The sequence below is a fragment of the Cydia pomonella genome, chromosome 18 (assembly GCF_033807575.1).
Source record: "Cydia pomonella isolate Wapato2018A chromosome 18, ilCydPomo1, whole genome shotgun sequence".
In the NCBI taxonomy this organism is placed as follows: Eukaryota; Metazoa; Arthropoda; class Insecta; order Lepidoptera; family Tortricidae; genus Cydia; species Cydia pomonella.
In genome coordinates this window covers 4,131,708-4,159,024 of record NC_084720.1, presented here as the reverse complement: position 1 = coordinate 4,159,024, position 27,317 = coordinate 4,131,708, and the positions used below count along the sequence as shown (strand labels likewise).

Sequence of the window (27,317 nt, the reverse complement as noted above, 5' to 3'; positions counted from 1 at the left end):
TAATCAATTTTGGAGTTATGTCCACATTATTGCGAGCAATGACGCTAATTTGTCCGATCTCTGATCATTACATTGCGTATAGGTATTTTCGAGAGAAACAAAAAAATACAGTTTTCAAAATAATCGCAGTGTCATATACTCATATATGTATTTAATGAACAACAACAACTTAAAACAAATAAAAACAGCAACAATTTTCAATTTTTAAAATTCTTAATTAATTAAAAAAAATGACAGTTCTTATGGCAAGCGACAAAGTGGAACGTTTTACCGGTTTCGGTCACATTTAGTAGCCTTAGCTGAAGCACTAGCTACATTAAATTATTTATGTTCAAAACATGTTATTTCTAATGTTTATTTAAGTTCGAATCCCTTACAATTAAAAAAGTTTTGTTTTTTTAATATATTTTAAATATAAATTAGTTTACAAATCGTCATTAGGTACCGTCCATAAAAGAGTCAACATCTTACGCTCTTATTTGGTATGTGTGGTATGGTATTTATGCCACAAATGATTGGATAAATGCCATACATATACTCAATATACAGCCACCATTACTTTAGACAACTTGAATCGTGTTAAATGACACAAAAAAATACGGTGAATTTTTTTGTGATGAAATCCACTCTATTATCAGTATAAGGCCACATACAGGATATTATTTAACCCCTTAAGGGTTGAATTTTTAAAATTTTAGTTTATATAAACTTAAACCTAAAATTGATGTTGAAAACTTCAGCGCCGTTTATCTTTAGTGGTTGAGGTTTTATGATGTCCGTAAGCAGGCCAATTCGCACGTGCACTAATGTGCACGGGTATGAAAACTACAATTTAAACTTTGGTAACATCTTCAGTGGGAGCTTTGATGTCATCTCCAGTTGCTGCTTGTAGTTTCCTTCTTGATGGTGTTGATATCGTCTTAACGAGCGTAGCTAGAGGAGATTCCACCATCACGAATAACAACGCCCCCACGCATAAACAGATGAAGATGGTGGCTGACAGGATCGTTGCCTGTTGGAAAAATGTTAGTTAAGTGGGATATTCTGTTACAGTTTTTTGCATGCATTTAACAGCCAGGTGGAGCCTTATGACGGAGTCATAACTGTCATAAGACACAACAACAAATTAATTTGTAATTGATTGTTGTGTTTTTTCTCATATAAGTGAATAATTGTTATTCTTATGAGAAATAAAAAATCTTTAAACGGAAGTACTTTTTGACGGAGGTCCAGAGATATATGTATAAATTATGACAATTAAATGAACACTTGCACACTCTGTGCTGTCTAATACGGCGCAATCAGCTTAGCCTTACCCTAAAAATAGGTAGTCGGCGCAATGCAACATAAGAACCAATAATTTGACAATTACTTAAGTATGAGTTGACAATACTTATGTATGTAGTACCGAAGAGAATCTGTAATAGGTGCATTGTCAAAGAAAACTTCGTAGCCACGTAAATTTACTGGCATCTTTTGACACATGATTAAAACATTTAGAACGCCATATCAATATACGAGTGAAAGAATAAGGATTAAAGTCAAATAGTGTTCTAAAATTTTAATCATGTGTCGAAAGATGGCAGTAAATTTAGTGTGGCTACAAAGTTTTCTTTGACAATCCACCTCTATTTCAATTTGATGGTACGTACTATGTTGTAGTCGGACATGTACACTGGCAGCCGCTGCGAGCCCAAGAAGCCACGTAAGACCATCATATGCAGCAGGTAGCCGGCGTATGACAGGCGTGCAGTCAAAGTGAAGCCACGCCACTCTAGGATGCCGCGGTACACAGCTAGAACAAGCACAGTTATGGTAATGGTTCTACACTTGCAGCCTGTAGGTAGGTTTTACACAAAGGGTGTATGCACTCAGAGTCCAATATAACAATATTTTGAGGATGCTGTTGTGGCTACCGAAGCACTTTAGTGCGTCCATTATGTTTGCAGAAGTGTGAACGGACGACTTTTTCGCATTCAGACGCAAGCGTGTGGGATCACTACCCAGGCGAGTGCGTGACAGCAGCACCAGCCTCAGAGTATTGTCAGAGTCTTGATTGCCTTATAACTAAATACTGGGTCGAAGTGGCCATCGGCAGAGCCAAATAGGATGAGGCTTCTTGTATATTTTCTCTATATCTACTAACTTAGTTATTAAGTCAAAAGTTACTAACATCCTATGGATCATTGGTCTGCAATAAATAATTTTTATTTTATTTTATTTATTTAATGGAACAAGTCTTCAACAAAATGGCTGACTATTATTTTGTCATTTGCGATCTAATTGTAACTCACATCCAAACACGCAATAGCTGTCTGAAAGAGATCGCTTTATAGAGATAAGACCGCTTGTTATAATTTTCTTCTTGTATTGTTATTCGAGCAAAAAATAATATTTAGCAGGTGGGTTTGTAGGTAGCCTTTAGGGTAACGGCGGCTATTAACGCGGGTATCAAAATCGACGTCTAACACCGCGGTGTTTACAAATACGCATTTTGCAAGCAAACAGATCTATCCCCTAAGAAATAAAGCATACACAAAACAAGCTCATTCATTGGTCTATCGTGCCCATTAGTGTGCATTTGTGTGAGTGTAACAAAAAACTCGCGATTCGTCAGTTTGTGCGACGGCGGCGCAAGAACCGGTTGTTCCATACAGACGCGTGACACCACAGGTAAGTGCACTCCAATCTTACTTAGTGTTTTACGTAATAGTTATGGCAAATAAACTAGTGCAATGCCTTTTAAGAGGTTGTGTATTGTTTTCTACACGATTTTGAATTACTTTTAACTTAGTTTTTGACCCGGAAATACGTTTAAAATTGAAAATAAAATACAGCGGTGATAGGCGCCAATTACTTCTGTGGTAAGTAATTCCGTGGTATGCCACGGTAATAGAAAAAGTGGTAGTTTTGTTATTTACTCTTTAGTTTTGGTACAAATTATCAATTTTATAATTTCTTTTATTTATTCCAATCTTGATCTATTCACGCTATTAAAGAGCTATTTCCGTGGTATGGAAAGTATTTAAGTAACCCTTAATTTTTAACAAAAACTTCAGCACCGATTTCCTTGTTTCTATGGGAATCCTTAATCTGTCAACTTTTTTTATTTTGAGTTAAAACCTAAAATTTACTTGCCAGTTATGTGATTTTGTCTTTACAAGAAGCTTGTAATATACGTGTTTGATTAAATTTGAAAAACCATCTGTGTTTTATTATTTTTATGGGTCGGAATTAGGTTTAATTAAACTCCAAATTAAGCCTATTACCGATGGTATGATCAGATTACCCTCGGTAATAGAATGTATAGAAATCTATTACCGACCCAGAGAAATATCGAATGGGTCGGTAATAGGCTCTTAAAGAGTTATCTATTACCGAGTGACTATTTGGTATTGTATTGAAATATCGCATTTAGGGTACCGCAAGTACAGATTTCGTTGATAAAATTTAGACTTCAGTTATCATTATCAGATTTAAATTCTTCTGTTTTCTGATTCAGTTATTACTCTGACAAGGAAGGGTACCCAACTGCCGGACATTTCCGATTAGATTTTTTTTTATATAATTTTATTTATACAGTAGTCCAAAATCTCAGACATGATTTTTTTAGCTATAAGAATCAGCAATAAGAAAAGTACTGTGATTTGTTAATTATAAACGGGTAAATTATAACACATAATATGTGAGAGACTTTATTTAACTTAATTACCTTATCAAAAATATTAGTATTAAAAATTTTCATGTTTTTATATATAGTCGAAATTTTATAAGGTGGACGTTTACCATTTCACTGTGGTAAACTTTCACTCAGGTGGTAAACGTCCAGCTTATAAAATTTCGACTATAATTTACGCTGTGCCTTATGAGTAAATGTTACTTACTTGTTTTTTTGTGCAGCTAATTATGTCAGTAAGACAAATTCTTATCAATCTTTATAGCATTTAAAAATTACTTTATTTAATAACAGGCAGGCCTATTTGTCATATACGTCCTTAGTAAAACTTTACTAATAGTAATTTTTGTTGTTTTACATGTAAAACATTCAACTTATAACTTGTTATACAGGTACTCGTGGGTACTTGGTAAGTTAACTATTTAATAGTATTTGATTGTGCCAAAGTGTAATTATAATCTCTTCGAATATATCTCTTATTTTTAAACATACTCCTATAGTTCTATTTTTTATTTTTGTGTCATTATTAAAGTTAATGGCACAAAAATAATATACAGAACCCACGTCGTTATTATTGTTTTAACCCTCGGTATTAGGTTTCGAATTTTGAGTTTGATTTCTATTAACGAGTGCAGAAAAATCATGCCAATTGTACCCTCGGTAATGAAAGCTCAATTCGCGATAATAGAATCACAGCCTGTCCCTTGCCACGGTAATAGAAGATTTGGTCATTTTGGCTTCAAAAAATATTTTAATACATATAATAACCCAAAATGAATCCAAAAACGTGTGAAACGGAAAGTTCATTAAATGCTCTGATGAAAAAAAAATATTCCTGGCTGTTAGACAGCATTGATACCCTTAATTTTTGGATCTCTTTTGAAAAGTTCCTTAACTACCACGGTAATAGGTGCCTTTACCCTAAATGGTTTCAGTTGGTTCTCAATTTCTATCCGAGTATGCATCTAAACGTCACATAGAGTCTGGCTACCGAAATATTACAAAAATTTTTGGCGGGACATTAAAAAAATAGTAGTAGGAATTATAGTTTTGATACTAGAACATGTTTTTGATTTTCTGTGCAAACGTAAGGTACCTAAGGAAATCAGTTAAATATACTTTGACGTGCACTCAAAGTCAGCTCACATAATTTCTACCACTATGTAAAATACAAAGACATAAGTATATAGATATGTTTCGCCAAGATATTTTTATATATTTTATATTGTTAAATCAAATTACTACTGACCAGTCACTTCACAGATTCCTTCTAAATATTGGTTTTCAGTAACTCGTTACGTTCCAATGTTTGGATTTTATTTATATTTTCCAGAACTTCTAGTTTATCCGTTTCTTTACACACTTGTCCAGTTCACGAGATTCAGGTATTAATAAATTCACGTACTTAAAGTATCAAAATAGTAATAGAGCACCAACCTACTTTTTGTTTATAACTTGTAAACATAGCAGTTTTTCGTTATAAAACGCTTCACGTCAACTTCACACATTGTCGTAATTATTTACAAGCTTAAATAATAGTTTGCGGACCCCACTCGGTATAAACCCCTTATATACCGCGAACAATTTGAATGAATGACATAAATTGACAACAGCCTTGAGGTTTTTTTTAATTCATATACAATTGGTGATACAACACTGAAAAATCTGTCAACAATATTTGGCTAGCCAGACTCTATTAGTGTTTACTTACTCTCAACTTTAAAGATGCAGCCAATGATAATAATGAGCATGCAGAATTGGAAGAGGGGTTTGTGGACGCTAGCATAAAGCACTTTTACGAGAGTCGAGGGTTCGAAGTGGTCCATGTAGAACATGCCTCCGGACAAGATGGTGCTCACGGCGAACGGCACTGAAAGCCACAGGATCCAGGTGTATTTCTGAAAATATATATTTTTTAGTCTATGTTTTTATCCAGGTTGGTCACAATCCAATCTCTTTTCAATTTCTTTTGCAAAACACTGATACTTTCACGATTTTTACATATTATTAAGTCAAAGGAACGGGACTTAATCGCGTATTAAGTTTTTAAATTAACGTCCCAAGTTTCGATGACGGCGTTGTCTTCGTGGTCTCGGAGAAAACTGGCTAAAGTTGACATCAACATCTTAGGTTTAGGTAAATTTAAAACCTTATTTTTATTATACCACGTCGGTGGCAAACAAGCATACGGCCCGCCTGATGGTAAGCAGTCACCGTAGCCCATGGGCGCTTGCAACACCAGAGATATTACCCGATTAAGCCCCGTTTCTAAGAGTTAATTTATTTTGCGATATGAATTTTGTATAACGAGTGATATTTAGATAAGGATTGGAAACTTTGGTGCGTAGGTGCCAATTTTAAATTCAATATTATCCGAATAATCAAGCACACAAGCTGTACACTATTGTCTACAATTTATTTGAAAATCTGTATGACCCACCCGCATTCTCGCAGAAATGTTCTTTTCGTTCTCAAGCCAGTGGTAAGTCAGCAGCCCGCCGGCGATGCCCAGCAAGTACGTCGACAATATGGTGTGTGCGCGCACGTAGATGAGACGGAATGTGTCGTCGTGTTGGTATACAGTACGGTAATTTCTGTAATAATCGTCCACACTGTAGTAACTCAACAATTCTCTTAGAGTCAGACCAAGATAAGTTGGCAGGGATTTTGATAGCCCAGCCTGTGGAATTGTTAAGTAAACGTCATAATATCATAGAAGTTAGACTTTTTTTTTTTTTAATAGTGCATTATTACACAAATTGACTAAGTCCCACAGTAAGCTCAATAAGGCTTGTGTTGAGGGTACTTAGACAACGATATATATAAATATTTATAAATACTTAAATACATAGAAAACACCCATGACTCAGGAACAAATATCCATGCTCATCACACAAATACATACCCTTACCAGGATTTGAACCCGGGACCATCAGCTTCGTAGGCAGGGTCACTACCCACTAGGCCACACCGGTCGTCAAAAATTAAAAAAAAAGGTTTAAAATAACACTTGCACTGTGTCTGAGCTGCCAAAATCGCAGTCAATTTATCTTCGGTTGACACTATCACTTTGATGGTCAAAGATGTGAAATGAAGCGCGCGTCTACAGCAAAGAATATAATACTCACTAGGGGGTCTACAGTCTAATATCAACGTATGTGCATTCCAAAAAGGTTCACGATGACGCACCGCACACGATAAATATGGCGCTCGAAGGGTTATCAAAGGTCAGTTAAAAGTACTGCTGTATCTTACATAGGCTATAAAGTCGGCAAATTATACGAGAAAAGCCCACCGCAGTGGGGTAGAAGTACTAGTGCTCGACGCTGCACTAGTCGCCGACACGGGCACTTTATTTCATGGAAATATAGATTAAATTTGAACAACGAAGATTTTTCTGTATTCGAACTTAATCCTTGTCACTTTGACGTAAAGTGCCCATGTCGAGTACTAGTGCAGCGTCGAGCACTAGTACTTCTTACCTTATGTATTTTAGGAATCACAAAGAGCCGTAAATATTGTTTTCTGTGATCAAGGATCTCTAAGTGTTAATCTTTTCAGTGATTTGAAAAGCCTCAATACCCCCAAAGAACCTTATGCGCATTGCTCGCCAGAGAATTGATTCACGGCCCGATTCGAGGAATGATTAAGATCCCACAATAAGATCTATCTACGATATTTCTAACGTCAAAGTGACATTGGTTGCCCGAATCGAGCTGCTTCTGTCAATTATACGACATACAAACGATATCTAAATGAGAACTTATCTAAACCAGAACTTATCGTTATCGTATCTCATTCTTCGAATCGGGCCGTTAGGTTTATCTCAAAGCGAGAATTTGGCGAAGTGGAACGATGACGACCATAATTGTTTTGTTGTTGTCCTAAAGCACCCCAGAGGTGCAAAGGGCCTTCACAAGCTCGCGCCACGTCTTCCTATCTTCAGCTCGTCTATTATATATAATCGTTTTATTATATGTTATTTTAAAGCTTGTTTACGCATGTGCTACGTATTTGTAAAGAATGATGCGAGCAAAATTTTATCCATTTGCCGCTTCTCGATCATGATACAACTTAGTATAGGTATCGGCATAGACAAAATAATACCTTCTACTTAGGTAGGTACATTCTCTTTGGTATTAGGGACGACTCAATATAACACCACATCTATTTAACATTGACCTTAACTTTTGGCTCTTACTCAGGAGACTGGTACACCACAGCGTCTACGCCCTGGTAGTATACATGCGCGGCGGGGACGGCCAGTGCGCCGGTCAGCATGGCGGCCAGCACGATGATCTGTGCACGCGGCTTTCGGAACAGGATGCATAAGAGTAGCCCCAGCCCGAAGAGCTGCGTGTCCGCTGCTAGGTACCTGTTCCGATATTTTATTAGTTTTTAGTACTCAACTATTCAGTAAAAAACTTTGTATGCCTATGGAATCACTTACAAATCGGTTAAATGCGTGCTTCTGAGAGACCCTTTGACGTAAATAAATCAAAGCCTCCTATTTACCATAAAAAGGTAAAAAATTAAGTCGATTGACTGATTTTCATTTAATTTTACATGCAGTAGTTTCGATACAAAATGCATTTAAAGTTGCAAGTTTTCATACCAAAAAACTTCTCATCATCAAACCGTCCGTGAGATATTCGCAAAGAAACAGAAAGTTGACCACACAATAACCAACTAAAGAGAGCATGAAAACGACGGGAAAAATATCAAGTTAACCAAGTATCTTTAAGTTTTTCGATCTTAGGTTATGTACAGTCAAGTGTAAAATATGGGTGTGGGGGAATCAACTTTTTTGTTTTGTTATCCTGTCCCGTTGTCCAAGGGACAACAGTGGCACAGTTTGTTGGAAGAGACGTTGTATGCCGTTTTATTAACATGCTTAGTAGGGGGCCCATTATGGACATTGGTTATAACGACCACAAAAACGCAAGTTTGATACATTTAAGTACCATAAAATCGGTATTTCAATGAACTTTTGTCCCCTGGACAACTAATCGTAACCATGGCAACGAGTGACGCTAAAAAGTTGATTCTCCCAAGTACACATCTCATTCAAAAATATGTCCCATAGCATCTTATTCCAGTGCAATAAGAGCGTAGTACCATATTTATGAGACGATTCTTTCGATATATAGTTTTGTACTTGATTGTACATAAAGACTCAATACTTAGCTAGTCTCAAGGTTATTCTATTCAGTTTTTATTTTTGTCCCATCCACTTAACAGCGTACTTAAGGAAACAAAGCATACCGGTTTACCCCTAAATATGGTAGTAAAAAGTCGTTTCTTTCTTCTTCCTTTCTAACTCACCAACACTGTAGAAAGCAGTTCGAGTTGTCGTAGATGTAGTTGTTGATATAGAGCAAGTTGGTCCACCAGTACCGGTTGCATTCGTCTGCCTCACTGGTCACCAGCAGGTCCCACTGAGGACCGTCGCCAAAGTGCCGATTCAGCGTCATCACCGTGAACAACAACAGGGCATATGTAGGAGTCAATCTGAGATCAAGACCAAAAATACAAGTTACAGTCAAAAAATATTTTTCACCACACCAACTGGTAAAGCCCCTCTTGATTGTTCAAAAACTAATGAGAAAGTTGCGTTTTATCCACATGTGGGGCAAAGTAATCAGATGCAAATTAGCTGGTAGAATTGACTTTTAAATGATGATTTTGGATGATAAATATTTAATTACGTTCATTTGGATTTGATTTGGTTTGTTTTTTTTGGTATTTCATAGTTATTATTTTCCTCGCGTTGGTGTGGTGAAAAATGTTGTGTTTCACTCGGAGGCAAAATTTGTTTAACCCTCGTGCCTTGAAATCCTCGCAACGCTCAAGATTCCGCTTCACGAACCTTTCGCTTGCTCGGGTATCAATATTAGCACGAGCGGTTAAACAACAACTTTGCCCCCTTGTAAAACAAATAACTATTTCTACTCGTCGACTGTAATAGTGGAATTAAGATTTCGTATACCAAACTTTGTGCCATTTTTATGTATGGGCTCCCAATTCAACTATAATATTTATTTCAATACCTGCGCTGTAATCAACTTAAAAAAAATACCAATAACACGCCGCCGCGCTCCCATTGAAAATACTAAACGAGCGACAATAGTCGCGTGGTTTATGTCTTTTGTAGAAAATATAGTAAAATGTAGTACATTTTTGTCTACTGAGATTTCCATTAATTATTTAGGTTTTATAGTAAAAAAAGTATTATTTTAGATGACTTCAAAAAAAAGAGTACTGTTTTTTTTTTAAGAAACAGTGCGGTGGGAGCATGGTTAAAATAAATTACCCGTATACCCCTGTTTACAACGGTGGGACAACGGGTAAAAAAATACCCGTGGACCCACTGTGGTAAAAAGCATTTGGGACCACGGTTAATACGTGCACAAACTGCCGCTCGCGCTGCCGGTCTTTTGATTGACTTCCGCACAAAAAACTTGTATGGGGAGCGCCGACGGGTAGCGTGAGAGGCAATGGCAGTGGTATAAGAAATAGCGTGTTTACACACTCGCCCTGCCCACTTCCCTGCTCAGTTCGACTGAATATAAGTGCGGCAATATCCACATGAGCTAACCTCAGCCATCGCAAGAGCATACTCCTGGGCCAGTCCCATAGGCTCACAGGGTGCTTTTCGGCATGGATCTCGAAGTTGAACGCCACCATAAACCCTGACATAACGAAGAACGTGTAAGTTACTAGCCAGCCGTTGAACATGATGTATCTCACAGGATCATCATACGCCTGAAACAAGGAATAGGTTCTAAATCCAATAGGTAGCAATAGTTGGTAGGTATTTCACTCAATGATGCTTTTCGCTCGCATGATCAAGTTATCGTCAAATCTGTTTGAGCGTAGGTCGCTCTTCGAGTAAGTAGGTACGCCACTTAATTTACATTATGGCTAATTATACTGAAAATATCAATCTACAGTCACGTCTGAAAATGTCGATACGAAAAATGTGCCAAAAATATATGTGGCAATAAAGTCATGTATACATATTTTTGGCACTTTTTTCGTATCGATATTTTCAAACGTGACCGTACATATAATTGGACTTACTATTTCGACGTCATAAGGATTCTTGAGGTACGAGTAAGCAAACAGCGTATACGTATGCGAAAAATACACGCAGAACGTCGTCAAAGTTCTGTCAACAAAAGTTTAAATTAATAAAAACATAGGTATATATCCCCAATGCTACTATCATATTCTCCAGAATAATAAAGCAAATTTATTCAACATTAATGTCATTAAATATTTATCATTCAAAATTATCATCCTATCAGCCAACATAAGGAATCAACTCAAAATTTGCATTTGATTACTTTGCCTCACATGTGGATATAATGCAACTTTATCATCAGTTTTTGAACAAACAAGAGACCCTTTACTAGCTGGTGTGGTGAAAAATCCATTGACGGGTTAATGCTTACCTGATCCCATTGAAGACTTGTAGTCTATTGAGTCTCGGCTCGGGTCCTTTGCCACTGGGCGCCATTAGCTTGGTCCAGTTTCTACGCATGGAAAATGCCAGTAACAGGGGATTACCTAAAAACAAGATCACTGTCTATTTAAACCTCGCTGTACAAATTCTCGCTTTGAAATTTGAAGGTTAATTACATATATATACAATAATACATTTATAGTTGTCCATGGCGCTGTAGGCACGTCTAGTTACGACGCCTTTAGGTGTTCTTGGCGTTCAAAAGGTTAATCAATCATTGACATATATCCAAGGACCCGTCCTTCAAGGCGCGCCATACGGGCACTAAGAATGGTGCTAGTTCAGTGGTGTCACGTCACCCACGAATTCGAGCCAATTGGACAGTCTAACACAACTAGTTGCGACCAATTGCGCGCGTGATGGAAACTCATTAACCAATCGTGTTGTGGCGTTAAACTGCACGATTGGCTCGAATTCGTGTGCGTGACACCGCTGCACTGGCCCCATTCTTATTGCCCGTAAGGCCCACCGCCAAGGCGCGTCGTCGTACACATCATCGGAATGCACGAAGGTTGATGGATGGGTTTCTTTGTAAATTTATTATGAGGATGTGCTATTAAAAGGATTTGTATTATATTGTAGACATTGCGCTGCACGCGTCAGTTGACTTTTTGGCGATCAGTACCCCTAGTGTAAATTTGGTCGACATCATAACGTAACGAACGCGTTTGCGTTAAGTCTCATTTTGTATTGGATTTTGAGTTTCCAAAACGTCCCGCTTGGCGCGCTCTTTCTAAATCCAATACAAAATGAGACTAAACGCAAACGCGTACGTCACGTTTCGAAATCGAATTTATTTACACTAGGGGTACTGGTAACATACTCTATGAGCACACTTAAAAGTTACTACTGAACAACGATACTTGACATTAGCAAAATCACCATAGATTTGGAGGAAGCCACATTTTAAAAGAAGAAGAAGAAGGGTTGAACTTGGAATTAGTTTCTTCATCGAACCTGCTTTATCGCCGTTTTGAACGTCGTAAAAGGTCCCGATTGCATTCAGAAAGATCAGGAGAGCATAAACTGCTCCAACTATATAGTCTCCAGCACTGTATGGCCTTTTTTCTCCGTGTTTCTTGCAGTAATTAATGTGTGATAACCTGAAAAATATGTTAATTAACCGATACCTTCGACGAAGAAACGAGCGCCGTACTAAAATGCCGGCAACGCATGTTATGGTGTTCTTGGGCGACGATAATTGCTTGTCATCAGATGATTCATCTGGCGCCTCCATAGAGGAAAAATTTAAAAATTGTATTCAATTGTAACTATCTTTTGTTGTGTTGTGATGGGTACCTTTGCACCGGGGGTTGTTGGTGGTTCTTATAGCTTGCCTACCTACCTTACCTTACCTTACCTTATATTTCGTTTATAAGTAATTTGTTTGTTTATTATATTGTTATTTTGTTAACAGTAACAAACACAATTGTTTGAAAAATATGTAGGTACAGTTACTAATTATGAAGGTACCCAATTAGGGGAGACCAAGGAGAGTTGAAACTTTTTATCTTTTTTGGTCAAAAATGGTTTGTGACCTCGAGTTTGCCAGCTGAAGTCATACAAATTTTAAAATACTGGCATGGCAACCAATCAAACGTAGTTCGATGGGCGGACGGATACTCTGAGGTCTATAAAATGGAGTGCGGAGTTAGACAGGGGGGTTAACTTCGCCCACTATGTTCAACATGTACATTAACGGCTTGATTGAGGAGCTCAGCAGCGCGGGTGTCAGATGTTCGGTGGATGGTTGTTTTGTTAACAACATAAGCTACGCAGACGACATGGTGCTACTGAGCTCCTCAGTCAACGGCTTTAGGATTCACCTAAAAATGTACCTACCTGGCGTTCAGTTTGTATCCATTCCACATGCTGTTGTTAACACATTCTTCCAAGACAGACCTCAGATCCGCTTCGACTTCTAAAGCCCTGTTTTGCAAGTAATCCTTGCAAGTTGTTTTAACGCACAGAGCCCTGTGTGCCACTGTGTGGTTGTAGTGCTTTACTTTGTGTTCCGAATATTCCTGTAAGATTGTTATTGCATGGTAACATATGTAGATATCAAGATAAAGTTGAGAACCCCCCCACCTCACCTAAAAAGTTATAGCAAAAGGCTCCACTCCTTAAATCCATCCTTAAATCCTAAGGACCAATCCTACCAACGAAAATATTTGGTTTACGAAACGCCATATTTATTTTCTACAACGACTACATGGAGTGAGCGCTCTAGATATATTTATTTTTCTATGGTTACACTAAAAGATTAAAACGATAATAGCCGATTATTAAAATTAGGACGAAATGTGATCATTGATGCTTTAGGTCGAGTGTTAAGAAAACATAATGCTCAAGGGGGGTTTTAATTATTCCTAAAAAACATGATTACGTCATAGTCATAGTCATGTATTATGTAGTAGATGTAATAAGCCCTTAAGGAACCAAGGAGGGTTTAAAACCTGAATCATTTGCATGAGCTCGGAGTCGGTCGTGGAATACAAGTCGGCGGTGATGGCGCAGTAGACACTGTCCGGCTCAGCGAGACAGGTGTCGTAGTCGTCCATAAGATACAAATCAGGCATCCTGCTGTATTCTGTCACTGAAACAACCACTTGGTCATAATAGTACATTACGATACAAGTGCGAAAAATAGGAAATTCGAAACGAGTGGCGATATATTAAAACACGACCGATGGGAGTGTTTTAAATCGATACGAGTTGCGAATTACCTATTCGCACATGTATCGTACAACGTTCTACAGTACATATGGCCCTTTAAATGTTCGACACAGTAACGTAATATACTTATATCATTTTTAACGAAGTTTTAAATCCCTAGCTTAAAATAAAACTTGAACCACATTCAAACTTTCATCTCCCTTTTACCCTCCTAATACCAACCTATTAGAAACTTTCAACCCCATTTTACCCTTTTAGGGGATGAATTTGAAAGAACGCAGAAATATTACTTTTTTCCCTTTTATAATAATACCTTTTACGAAGTTTCAAGTTCCTAACTTACTATAAAATTTGAACCCCAAGATAAACTTTCATTCTCTTTTTAACCCCCTTAGGGGTTATATTTTTAATAACATTAGTTAATGTTATTTTGTTATCTTATATTATGCCTTTATAAGAAGTGTCAAAGAATTTGTAATGTGTTCCAACTTTCAACCCCTTTTTAAGCCTGTTAGGGGACAAATTTTTAAAAACGCTGAAATGATTTGTGTTTTATATGCCTACATACAAAGTTTCAAATCCCGCACTCAAAAAAAATATTTGATCTCCATACAATCTTTCAACCCCTTTTTCACCACTTTCAACACCTTTTTTGGGATGAATCATCAAAAACGCTGAAATTAGTTTTCTTTTATTTAAGAAGACCTTTTTACAAAGTATCAAGTTCCTAGCTTAAAATAAAGCTTGAACTCCATACAAACTTTCATCCCCTTTTTAGCCCCCTTAGGGGTCGAATTTCTCAAAATCGCTGTACACTTTATAAACGCAACGTAGTGTGTAAATTTCAGCTTTCTAGCATTTGTAGTTTCGGCTCTGCGTTGATTATTCAATCAGTCAGGACACGTGCAACATTTATCCCCTACATAATCATGAGTGTAACAGAAAACTAAAAGTCCTGGTTGTTGTCACAAGACTATGAACAAACTGAAAGCATCTTACCCTGATATACTCACACACACACACACACACACACACACACACACACACGCACACGCACACGTACACGCACACGCACACGCACACGCACACGCACACGCACAAACAAATGTAAATTGCTCTGTGCGGGTTCGGGTTCGCGTTGAGTGTTAAAAGTCAGAAAGAAAGTAGCGAAAATGTTTATTAATTGTTATTATTAAATGTTATTATATGAATGTTAATGTTATGATAATTAAATGAATGCCCCCGGCCGCGATGGAACCTAAAGGTACACTAAAAATGGGTTAAAGTAAATTGTTGCTTTACGCGTGTTTTGCTGACAGCGCATGCACGCGCCGCACGAGGCTATAAACGTGTTGAAGGTGCAATGCACCGAACATCTTGCGGGGGGCAAACGATAAGATGAGATGAGAATGTTAAAATAATGATACAAGGTGATTGTACAATCGTTTTAAAACTAGAATGTTATTCATTAAATGATATGTTTCTTAAAATTGGGGAGCTTCCCCTGTCCATATGTTTCGTTCCACTCATCTCGCGTGTATGACATGTTAGCACTCGCGCACTATTTATTTCTCCTTCACTGACACTTTTCGCGCGATTTCGCGCACTCACACTACACTTATCATCCCTAAAGGTTGTGTCACCGGTGCTGGTGCGACGTGCACTGCACGGCGTGGAGGCTGCACTCGCGCTCGCGCTCGCTCGGGGCGGCGGCGGCGGCGGCTGATTCGGTCGGCGTCTCTCGAAAATGTTATCCGATGCTGCTGCTTCCTCTGGATTTGTTGGGTTTGGCGGAGCTCTTAGAAGCCTCCGTTGGCACCGTTTTTTCCGCCAAATTAGTATAATTGCCATGATGACCATTGTGATCCAAAGGCAGTATATGGCAGTGTAGTGGTGTACATCATGTATAGAATAGTTGTTTTCGTCAGGTAGTTGACTTTCTTTTAGCGCTTTTATTTTTTCTTGTATGTTTTTATCTTCGTTTCTTTCCATAAAGTTCAAGCTGTTGTTTTCGAATTTTTCGACTGTAATGTTTAATATGTGGTTTATTGGGTCGATTTCTGGTGTAGGTATGTTGTATTTTAAATCTGCTTTACTTTGCATATTCATATGCGTGTGAATTGCAAAGTTATCTGTTTTTACAATGCAATTCTCTTCGATATAAATAATGTTAGCGCGTGTCAATGTTTGTGCCGTAACTCGATCTGTGCATATTGTTCGAAACTGACACCGATCGCAACAAAAATATAAGTAATAATTTGGCTTGGTTAAACTAATCCACTTGTTCTGGCACGCGGCTATGCTTGTTTTGCATTTTAAATTCTCCTTTTCGTCCTTTATACACAAATCCTGGTCGGTGTTCATTTTGTATATAGGGACCTTTAGCGGGCACATATAGGTAAACGTGTCTCGTATGATACAAACTTCGAGATCTTTTTCCTGTAATGGCATGTATGTGTCTTTTTGAAGGTTCATTGCTACGTATTTTTCTATGGGGATAATGGATATCATATTTCTGTCTGAGCTATGCGGGACCGGAATAATGTCATAAAGATCGTAACGATCACGAGTTATTAATGGAATGCGAATCTCAAATATCATATATTGGTCAGTCATTCTTGCTTTAACTTTTAATACTTGGTAGATTTTTTGAAGGTTTGTTTGTGTATTGTCGATTGGTAGGGTAAGGTCGCTTAGAAGCTGACCGGATATAATGTTTAATTCTTTTTGTAGTTGCTCGGGGCTAATAATATGTATGTTCATTTTATCATTGTAAATGTTAGTTATGGTCTCTAATAACATGTCTTGAATTGTTTTAAGGTGGTTTAATAAATTATTTGCAGCCATGGCCACGACTGTAAATTGAGATATGCTCTCTGCGGCTGTAATTTCTTTCTCTATTGCAGTGGTGTGGTTTTCTAAAGAAAGTAAATGTTGGTGTATTAATTTGTGTTGCTTTTGTATCGCATCTTTCGTTCTCAGGAGCATGTTATATTCGGCTTCTACGACTGATGTTTGATTTTTCCACATTGTGACGAGGTGTTTTTCGTTTGTTCTGATAAGACTTATATCTTTTTGATATTGTTGAGCGAATCTGTCATCTAAGACTCCGAATAAAGTATTCGCCAGGTTCCCGACACCGTTGACAAATCCCCGTCTCTTGCGTGTCTGCTGTTTCAGCTGATGTCTGGATAATACTTTATTGTAATGTTGCAGCTCATTGTATGAATGCCGTAGTTGTAGAAGGATGACGTCACAGTGTGAAAGGCTTCTTACTTGTTTACAAATAGTTTCCAATTGTTCGTTGTACTTTTTGTATGCGGATACTCCTTCCCAGAAAGGGCTCATGTCGTAGTACGCAATTAGCTTCCAGTCGTCTCTAATTAGCTGCATTGTTCCTAGTTTATCGAAGTACAACCCTTGACCCTCGTTAATAGGTGTCATTCTGACACAATTTCCAGCTGTCAAAAATGTGAGGAAATAAAATAGCATCATCAACATGGTTGCCATGTACCCCCGTTTGGCTGTTTTTTTTGTTTTTGATCGCTTCAGGGAATTTTGTTCGGCTGGTTGATTCTCTGGTTTAGACTTTTCCAGGGGCAAGAGAGATAGTTTTACTATGGGTCTTTTGAGTATTCCCTTTTCTGTTTTTAATGTTACGACTCTCACATATCCGTCTTGACCCACGTGCACGTCGATTACTCGCCCTAGCGCCCATTTTCCTGCCGGCAAATTATCTTCGTGTATGACCACTATATCTCCTATTTCTAGGTTTTTCTGAGGATCGCACCATTTCTGTCTTGCTGTAAGTAGGCTTAAGTACTCAGACCTCCACCTTTTCCAAATATCACTGAATATTTTTTGTGTCAAATTCCATTTCGTGCGTGCGTCCTCGTATGTTTCCATTATAGTGACTCCTGCTCTACCTTGTAAGAAGTGAGCTGGGGTCAGTGTATTTAGGTCATCAATGTTTTCGGTTAGGGGGCATAGTGGGCGGGAATTTAGACAAGCTTCCAGTTGGGCCAAAACTGTTGCGTACTGTTCGTAAGTAAGTTTTTGTTCACCCACTACCCGTTTTAAATGGTGTTTGAGGCTTCTGACTGCTCTTTCCCAGAGCCCGCCAGCGCTGGGCCAGGACGGGGCATTAAAATGCCACTCGATTTCCATTTCGGCGATTTTTGCTAAGAAGTTATCGTCGAATGTGTTTTGAATTTCATTCCACTGTTGTTTCAAAATGTTGTTCGCGCCTACGAAGTTGGTTCCTTGATCAGAGTATAGATGCTTTGGGGCTCCTTTTCTGGCGGCCATCCTCCTTAGAGCTGCCAGGAATGCTGAGCTTGTTAGTTCTGTTACAAGCTCTAAGTGTACTGCTTTTGTGACCATGCAGATGAAAACGGCAACGTAACCTTTCAACGTTCTGCTTCCACGCGCCTTGCTTGTTTTTATGTCAACAAATCCTGTGTAATCGACTCCGGTGTGAAAAAATGGTTTTGCTTCGTTAACACGGGCGGCAGGAAGATCGCCCATCAGTTGATATTGTTTTTTCCCATCAATTTTTTGGCACTTGACGCATTTTCGAACTTGTTGTTTGACTCTATTGTTTCCGCCCATCACCCAGTACTCTTCTCGCAGCTTGCTTGAAGTGAGCTTGGCACCTCCGTGAAGTGTCATCAGGTGGGCGTGTTCTATGAGTAATGTAGCAAGACGTGATTCCTTGGGAATGATTTTTGGATGTTTCATCTCGTAAGGTAAATGCGCTTCTTCGAGGCGACCTCCAACTCGAAGGATATCGTTGCTGTCTATGAAAGGGTACAATGTGAAAAGTTTGCTTCTTGTTTCAACTTTATTGTGCGTACGTAAGTGTTCAATGTCCTCTCCTAATTCGTTGTTTTGTACACATTTTATTATAGCCAATTTAGCTTTTCTCAACTCCTGTAATGTGAGATAGCTTGGTAAGCGTTGTCGCTTTAAAGTAAATGCCCTCAATATGTAGGCTACGATTCGTGTTACTTTTGTAAAAGAATTATATTTTTCTAATAAATTGTATATGATATCATGTTTGTTATTGTTTTGAGCTATATTCGACGCATATGATTTTTTCTCCTCTTCTGTTGTAGTATATGTTGGTTTTTGAGAACGTTCAAGTTCTGGCTGGAAATCAGCTGACCAAGTCGGCCCTGACCACCATAGAGAGTTGTCTTTTAATTGAGATGCTGTTTGTCCTCTGCTTGCAGCATCCGCGGGATTCTCTTGTGATTTTACATAGCGCCATTGTTCTTCGGGCATCACCTGCTTTATTTGTTGTACGCGATTTGCGACAAATGGCTTCCAACGGCTTGGTTGACCTTGCAACCATCCAAGGACGATTTTAGAATCACACCAGCCAAATGTCTCCACTGTATGTTGTTGTAAAGATGTTTTTATTTTTGCCATTAGCTTCGAAAGAAGATGTGCTCCACTTAATTCGAGCTTTGGAAGTGTTAATTGTTTCTTGTGTGAAACGATTTTTGTTTTCGCTGCGACGAGAATTGGTTTTGTTTGATCTTTAATCCGTGCATATACTACACAGGCGTAGGCTTCCAGTGATGCGTCACAGTACCCGTGCAGTTGAATTATGTCATTCTGTTTACATAATAGCCATCTGGGTATTTTACATTCATTAATTAGGTGAATGTCTTCCTGTATTTTGGACCATTCCATGTATATCTCTTCTGGTATAGTTTGATCCCATTGAACGTTTTGTTTCCACACTTTTTGGAATAAAATTTTGAGTTTGGTGCTAAGCGGTGCAAGCCAGCCTAGTGGGTCAAATAGCTTGGAAATGTCTGATAGGAGAATTCTTTTTGTTGGTTTGTTTTTCTGTTTCTCAATTTTACATTGAAATGTAAAAATGTCTTCTGCTGGATTCCAACATAAACCGAGTGTTTTTGATATGTCATCTTGTTTAAAATTTATTAGCAGGTTTTGGTTTTCTTGGTTGTTTTGTATATGTTGCAATACTTCTTGTTTGTTTGAAGACCATTTTCGCAAATTAAATCCTGCTGTTTTTAATAGATCTGTTATGTTGTTAATTATTTTTATAGATTGTTCTATGGAGTGCGCACCATGTACCAGGTCATCCATGTAGAATGATTCTTCCAAGACTTTCGACGCTTCTGGGTAGTTTTCCCGCTCGTCACGTGCTAGGCTCTTTAGCGTCATCATGGCCAAAAAGCTTGCACTTTTTGTTCCGTATGTAACTGTTGTAAGTTGAAATGATCGTAGTGTCCCATCTTCGTCTCTCCAAATGATTTTTTGAAGGGGTTGGTCGTCTTCATGCACTAGGATCTGACGGAACATTTTTTCTAGGTCAGCGCAAAACACAAACTCGTATTGCCTCCATTTTAATAATAGTGTTTGTAAATCTTTTTGTAAATTTGGGCCCCTGTACATTAAGTCGTTTAGTGAGTATCCTGTTGATGTTTTGCTGGAAGCATTATACACGACTCTATACTTGGTAGAAAGTGATTCTGCGCGTTCCACAATGTGATGAGGATAGTAACACTCCACCTTGTTGTTGCTTACGGCAGGTTTCATATGCCCTAAGTCGCTGTATTCCTTCATGAAGGCTTTGTATGCTTCAGCTAGCTTGCTTTGGTTCTGGAGCTTCTTTTCCATGTGCTTGAATTGAGCTATCGCTTTTGTTTTAGAGTCGCCTAACTTTTCTTGAAAGTTTGGTTTCATGGGAATGCGCACTTCGTATCTGCCGTCCACTGTTCTCTTTGTGTTTTCTTCAAAGTGTTTTATGCATTCCAAATCTTCCTGTGACAGATTGCCTTCTTCTGTTATGTCTTCCACTTCCCAAAACTGTTGTATCTCTTCTAAGTTGTTTATGATTATGTTACAATGGTAGGTTTCTAGTTCTTCTTCGTCGTTTCCGCTTAAAAGCCATCCGAGTTGGCTCTCTTGCGCGAGAGGCTGCAACTCATTTTCACCCCTTATTTTACCATCTAAGATTATCTGAGCGTTTATAACTGATCCTAGAAGCAGATCTACTGGACGACTAACGTTGAAGTCTGGGTCGGCCAAGTTAAGATTCCGTATCATGGACCACGAAGGCTTTGAGAATGTTTCGCCCGGTAGGCATTTCACAACTTTGTTCATGATAAAAACTTTCGCATTAAATGTGAAATCATTGTACATCGACTTACATTGTATTTTCAGTTTGCCCTTACAGTCGTTTTCTTTCTCTCCTAATCCATAGATGACGCCAGAACACTTATCTCGTTTTAAGTTAAGTATCTGAGCGGCCCGTTCTGTTATAAGTGAAATTTGGCTTCCTGGGTCTACCAGGGCCCGAAATGTGTGATATGTGCCATCCGCTGCCTGCACTTTCAGTATGGCGGTAGCTAGTAAAGTTTCACAGAATGAAGTCTGTGAAATGTTTGTTACGTATTCCATCTGTTTATTCGAAGTAATTGCATTCGTTGCATATGTTGAGGTCGATGACTGAGTCGCTGTAGTTGCACTTTTTACACACGCCTCGTGTAATAATGTGTTATGTTGACCTGAGCATTTCTGACATGTTTTATTGGAATTGCAAGCATTTCCATTATGACTAAATAAGCAATTTATGCATAACGCGAGTTTATTGACCGTTTGGAATCGTTTTTCCATTGGCATTTGCAAAAATTGTCGACAACTGTATATTCCGTGTGGAAACTTGCACAACGGACATTTGATACTTGAAACGTGCATCGTTTTGGCAATAGTTACATTGCTTTTGCTGGCTCCACTATTGCTGTTGTAATACGGACGATTATTGTATGATTGAATAGGTTTCTTCATGTTGTTAGAAGTCGATGACTGTTGAGAGTTCACTCTGTTGATTGGGGGTTCTTGCTTTCGCCGAGATGTTTCGAGACTTGTAAACTTTCCTTCTAAGAAATCAAAGAAGTCTTTCAGTACCGGTAATTCCCTTGAGTTTTTCAATGACTCTATGTAGTCTTTATGTGTTTCAGAGTCGAGCTTTTGAGTTAAAATATAAACTATCAATGGATCCCACGTACTAATGTTTACCCCTAAATTTTTAACTGCATGCAGGCACTCCGTCGCCGTGTCATGTAGTTTCTTTATTTGGGCTAATGTTTGCTGTTGCATGCTAGGGAGCCCAAATAGTATGTTCATGTGAGAGTTAAATATTAATTTAGTGTTATTGTATCGATTGTTAAGAATCTCCCAGCAAACTACATAATTATCCGAACTTATCTGAAGATGTTGAATTAGACGCTCTGCTTCTCCCTTCACTTTTGACTTCAAAAATTGCATTTTTTGAGCGTTCGATAAGGCCGAATTATTGTGAATTGCTTCACTGAATAAATCTTTGAAAGACACCCATGAATTATAATTTCCGTAAAACGTAGGGATGTCTAAAACTGGTGTAGATTTAACTTTATGTTTTACAGACCATACTTTTTTTATTAATGTTTTTCTTCATCATGTTGTAGGTTTTTTCATGCTTGTTGAACGTATCTTCATACGCTGTATCACTTTGGGAGTCCTCGCTTTCCATTTCCCAATGCAATGTATCGATAACTGACCAACGAGCCTCCAATGTTTTGAGAGCGTCCTCGAGCTCCCACTTCTCTGTTAATTGGTCAATCTGAATGTTATTCACGGTCCGCGCAAAGGCTTTTAAGTTAGCTTGTTGTTTTCGCATCAATTCGTCCATCTTACTTTCTGTCCCCCTCTGCTGTTTGTTACCTCCAACTTCGGTGACGGATGCTGGTTGATCATCCTTTGCAGATGTGTCAGCCTGGTCCTTGTTGAGAGTTGTAGACGTGTTTGCTTCTGATGGGTTGAGGTCGGTCTTAGATTCAATGCTCTTTTCCAACAATGCTTGATACCCTGCTGTTAGCTTCTTGTGGAAAGTAGAATATGTTTCCTTAGCGCTCTCATAAATCCTGTTAGTAAAGTACGAATTAGACCGACTCTCTACCATACTTATCTGCTCATGGTTAAACTGGAACTCGTTCCATAATTCGTTTAACGTATCTAAACGCGTTTTAAAATATTCAAGCTTCGTCTTCCTATCCGAACTATCTTTTTTAAAGTTAGAGAAAGACGCCTCAATAAGCCGCTGTATCTCTCCTTGACGTTGAATGTAAGCCATCTTGATCGACGAAGGTTAAGTAAAATAAGGAAAGATCTTACTTGAATATCTCTTAGCGCTGCTCTGTTACTGCCAATACCACCACTGCTGCTGTTGAGACTCTGCTACTCCTCTCCTTCAAACGCTGCAACCCTCACTCGTTGTTTTAAAAAGTTCGTTCACCTCACACGACTATCAACCACAGTATCAAAACGCGCGAGATCCGGCTCGAAGGACCATGTGCGGGTTCGGGTTCGCGTTGAGTGTTAAAAGTCAGAAAGAAAGTAGCGAAAATGTTTATTAATTGTTATTATTAAATGTTATTATATGAATGTTAATGTTATGATAATTAAATGAATGCCCCCGGCCGCGATGGAACCTAAAGGTACACTAAAAATGGGTTAAAGTAAATTGTTGCTTTACGCGTGTTTTGCTGACAGCGCATGCACGCGCCGCACGAGGCTATAAACGTGTTGAAGGTGCAATGCACCGAACATGCTCTGTATCCTTATTAGAATGGCATTGTTTTCTAGCATTAAAACAAGCCTTAAAATTAGCTACTTTCAGTCTAAAATGTAAATGGTAAATGTAGTTAATAAGCCATAATAGATTCTATTGTTTGGAAGAGGCCACTGACTTCTGTAACATAGGTTTTTACCTAGCTCAGAAGTCAGTGACTTCAACACCTAAATGTACTTGCCTTTTGCCAATATTTTTTGAATGCGCCAGTGTTGCTACCTGTGAGTTTCAAAAGCGGTATGCGCTGCGCGCCATATTTATACAGAGCTTGAAGAAATTTTTGGCAAAAATTTCATTTTTAGTATAAGCTTTTGTCACTGACTGTACCACGGGCAACTAATACTCATCGAGACAATTGGGTACTTGACACATGTTGAATATTATAACAAAAGTTAGTTAAATGGATAAAAAATGAGCCATCCATTATAAAAAAAAGTGGAATTTAAAAAATTATATCGAGATTATAAAAAAATACAAGGCTTCAGTCTCAAAATTTTTTTGTTGTCTTTCAAAATTAGAAAAGAAAATGGTACCATTCAATTCCTTACATTTTATTGAAAAATAACTTGTACGACAACTATACACATAAACGCAATATTTCAGGGTCAAAATGGCAATTTCCTTGATCTTCCATACATTTAGGACAGACCTATGTAATGTGGCGTCACATCACCTTATCATTTTGTTAGAGGCGTTTCAATCGTCGAGTGCGAGCGTCAGACTTGAACTCTCATTTCTGACCTTTGTGTTGATTAAATGCCATAAGTCCTATATAGACATTTCATCCTCAGGAATATCAAGATCGTTTGACATTATTTACAAAAAACTGTCAAGTAGCCAATTATCCAATTAGAAAAACCCAAACATAAATAGGTTGCGTTGTCATCACAGAGTTCATATGACCACCTCCTGTCTCCATGATCAGATTAGCTCGATGGTACCATTACATTGTCATCCGACTTATATACGTTTGCGAATTTCCAGCTCAATTGGGAATCGGGATGTGGTTCAAATTTAGTTTCCAAGATTTGACACTAACAAAATAACGTATGTACTTAACAGGGCAAGTTAAATAAAAGCTTGTAAAAAGCGCGAGATTTCCCTAGGGGCTATTGACTACCTAACTAAAACTTAAGACAACCCCCCCCCCCCCCCCCCCCTACACCCCTGTGACCAAGCGTCGTATTTTTAAGATCCCGGCCCTCCTCCCCCTGAACTGGTCACGTAGTATGAGAAAGTTCCCTCGGTGACCTAAGCCGCAGACGGACAGATAGACAGACAGACGGACATGGCGGTATTATAAGGAACCTAAAACTGACAATCGTCGTACTTTGGTAAGTGGGGTATCATTTAATAGCGATTTTAAAATTATCTTATTTATTTTAATTGGCAATTTAGAATTGTAATAGTTTAGAGTTAGAAAACAATTCTCACTTAAATGATCTTAAAATGCTATCGCATTTTCTTCATTTTTAAATTTACTGTTTCTAATTATTATTTTGACCCCCTACGCAAAAATATAAGTTTGCCCGCTATGTATGTGTGTCTGTCTGTGGCGACGTAGCTCATAAATTGATGTACCGAATTCGATGCGGTTTTTTAAGCAGTTTTCCAGCAGTGCTTCAAAGTTTTATCCATTTTTTTAATACTACGTCGGTGGCAAATAAGCATACGGCCCGCCTGATGGTAAGCAGTCTCCGTAACCTATGTACGCCTGCAACTCCAGAGGAGTTACATGCGCGTTGCCGACCCTAACAACCCTCCCTCCCCTCGTTGAGCTCTGGCAACCTTACTCACCGACAAGAACACAACACTATGAGTAGGGTCTAGTGTTATTTGGCGGTTTTCTGTAAGGTGGAGGTACTTCCCCAGTTGGGCTCTAGATCTAGAATGACATCCGCTGTGCTGTGCCCAACCACATGAAGCGAGATGACATTCACAGTCCCCATACCTCTCTTGTGAACGTAGTTTAAAGTCGTACGCGGGTCCAGGTCGGTTCGGTCGGGATCAAGTCGGTTCCTCCGTTTCATTGATTTGTTTTTTTTTTATTTCTAGTTTTATTATTTATAGGAAATTGTTATTTATATGAGAATTAGTTAAACTTACGATTTAAGTGGAAAATTACTGCAGATGATTGCTGAACAAAAAATAAAATCAGCAGTATCTTCATTTTGTCCTGATCCATTTAGGTATACTTTGAAATTTTTAAATTTTATTACTAGTACACTAACTATTGTCACAAATATAAGACAGTCTCGCTTAAAAACTTACGTATCACTAGTTTTTTCATAATAATGCAAGAAGTTATATACCAGCTATTTATCTATGTTAATATTCAAGGCTAGGGAAATACCTAAAGCTCGTCTCAGAAAAAATGACGTATGTTAATTTTCATAAAATCTTATACAACTGTTAAGAAACAACTATTTAATTGTAAATTCTTGTTACAAATAATATGTGCGCATGTTTGCAATTTCAGACGGTAAGGCACTGGTCCCACCACCGACGAAAAGCGAGAAGCGATTAGAGCTAGAAACTAGAAACGAGTTGGCGAGTAGCGAGGAGCGAGTGTAGTTCTGATAGTTTTGTCGCTCGGCTATAAAGCGAGGGTAGGAATACTCGATTAATCGCCCTACTCGCTCGGCGGGGGGCGGTCAACGCAACTTGGAACTAAAAAAACTTTTGTATGATAAAAATTGCTTATTTTACTCATTCTATTTTTATTTAATATTTAATTTCTCTAAAACAGTTTCATTGTCTGTTTGAGTAATGCCGATGATTATTGGCAGTTTTAGAACGAAGGAGTAAAAAATCTTAAAAGTAAGAGACAATCTCGCTAATTTTATATTCATATTCATATTCGTTTACTGCATTCATGTACAATGCATTATGTCTAAGACTTATTGCTATAAGTACTTTACTTTTTCATGCTTTAATGAACAAAATCATTTTAAAATTACTGGAGTTTGCTAAAATATCTGTTTTCTCATCTATATAGCAATTTAAATGTTTTTGGCTATCATATTTATCTTTAGATATGCAAAGTCTCAGATTGCAAGTAAGTCCAAAGAAAAAAATCATGGTCATACGTCTATTATTTTAATTAGGTGCTGATTATGCAAATTTGCCTATTTGTTTAACTCGGGTGAAAGGTACCATTTCATCCCTTGGTTAACAATCTTCTATACTAATAGCTCCAGTTTAGCTTATTGAGATGGAAGGGTAACTACGGAACCCTACACTGAGCATGGTCCGACATGCTCTTGGCCGGTTTTTTTTTAATGTAACCGAAAAGACGGTTATTTAGGGGCATAGTACAAAGCAACGAATCCGCGTGCGGCTGCGATTTTGCGGTTTTCTCCGTATCCTTGTCCGAAGCTGCGATGTCTACGTACAAAAATCCGTACAGTACTATGGAGCTCGGTGTGGCATACCCTCGTCGTGCGATTCGCACCTTCGCACGGAGAGACGGAGTCAAGTGCTATACCTTGCGATGTCTGCAACCAAATTCTTCTTGTTTTTCATTTCAGATTATCCCTTTTTTTCTGCCGTCTCTTCAAAATGATTGTTTTAAATTCATAACATAACAAATACGTGCACTCACAATGATCGCTAGTTGGTCTCTCAGCGTAAATTCCGACCGCCAAGCGAGCATCGCTTAGCGAGTACCGCTGAGCGATTTTATCGTTTATAGTTTTTATCGCTGCGAGTAAAGAGTGTAAAGAGAGGCAGGCAGTGTGAACAGCCAGCGATCAACTATAAATATACATATATATCTCTTTTACCGA

General features: G+C 38.3%; 1 protein-coding gene across 1 annotated transcript; it reads right to left on the bottom strand.

The window, feature by feature from the left end:
- Positions 1–664: 664 nt before the first annotated feature.
- On the bottom strand, positions 665–26,336 carry LOC133527961 (nose resistant to fluoxetine protein 6-like). The gene is made up of 13 exons (XM_061865178.1): positions 25,636–26,336; positions 13,661–13,800; positions 13,047–13,228; positions 12,162–12,307; positions 11,134–11,248; positions 10,760–10,847; positions 10,275–10,441; positions 9,002–9,187; positions 7,878–8,051; positions 6,117–6,270; positions 5,388–5,574; positions 1,653–1,795; positions 665–1,012 (listed from the first exon to the last, which is right to left on the bottom strand). Exons 1-13 carry the CDS (start codon positions 25,712–25,714, stop codon positions 833–835), a joined length of 1,941 nt encoding a protein of 646 aa, XP_061721162.1. The 5' UTR covers positions 25,715–26,336; the 3' UTR covers positions 665–832.
- Positions 26,337–27,317: the final 981 nt, after the last annotated feature.

Excerpts from the sequence above, each read along its gene's own strand:
- LOC133527961 (XM_061865178.1), bottom strand. The coding sequence starts at position 25,714 with ATGGATCAGGACAAAATGAAGATACTGCTGATTTTATTTTTTGTTCAG. Across the intron at positions 9,188-10,274 it reads ATGCTCTTGCGATGGCTGAG|ATTGACTCCTACATATGCCC; the intron begins GTTAGCTCATGT and ends TCTTGATCTCAG. Across the intron at positions 1,013-1,652 it reads ACATGTCCGACTACAACATA|GCAACGATCCTGTCAGCCAC; the intron begins GTACGTACCATC and ends TTTTTCCAACAG.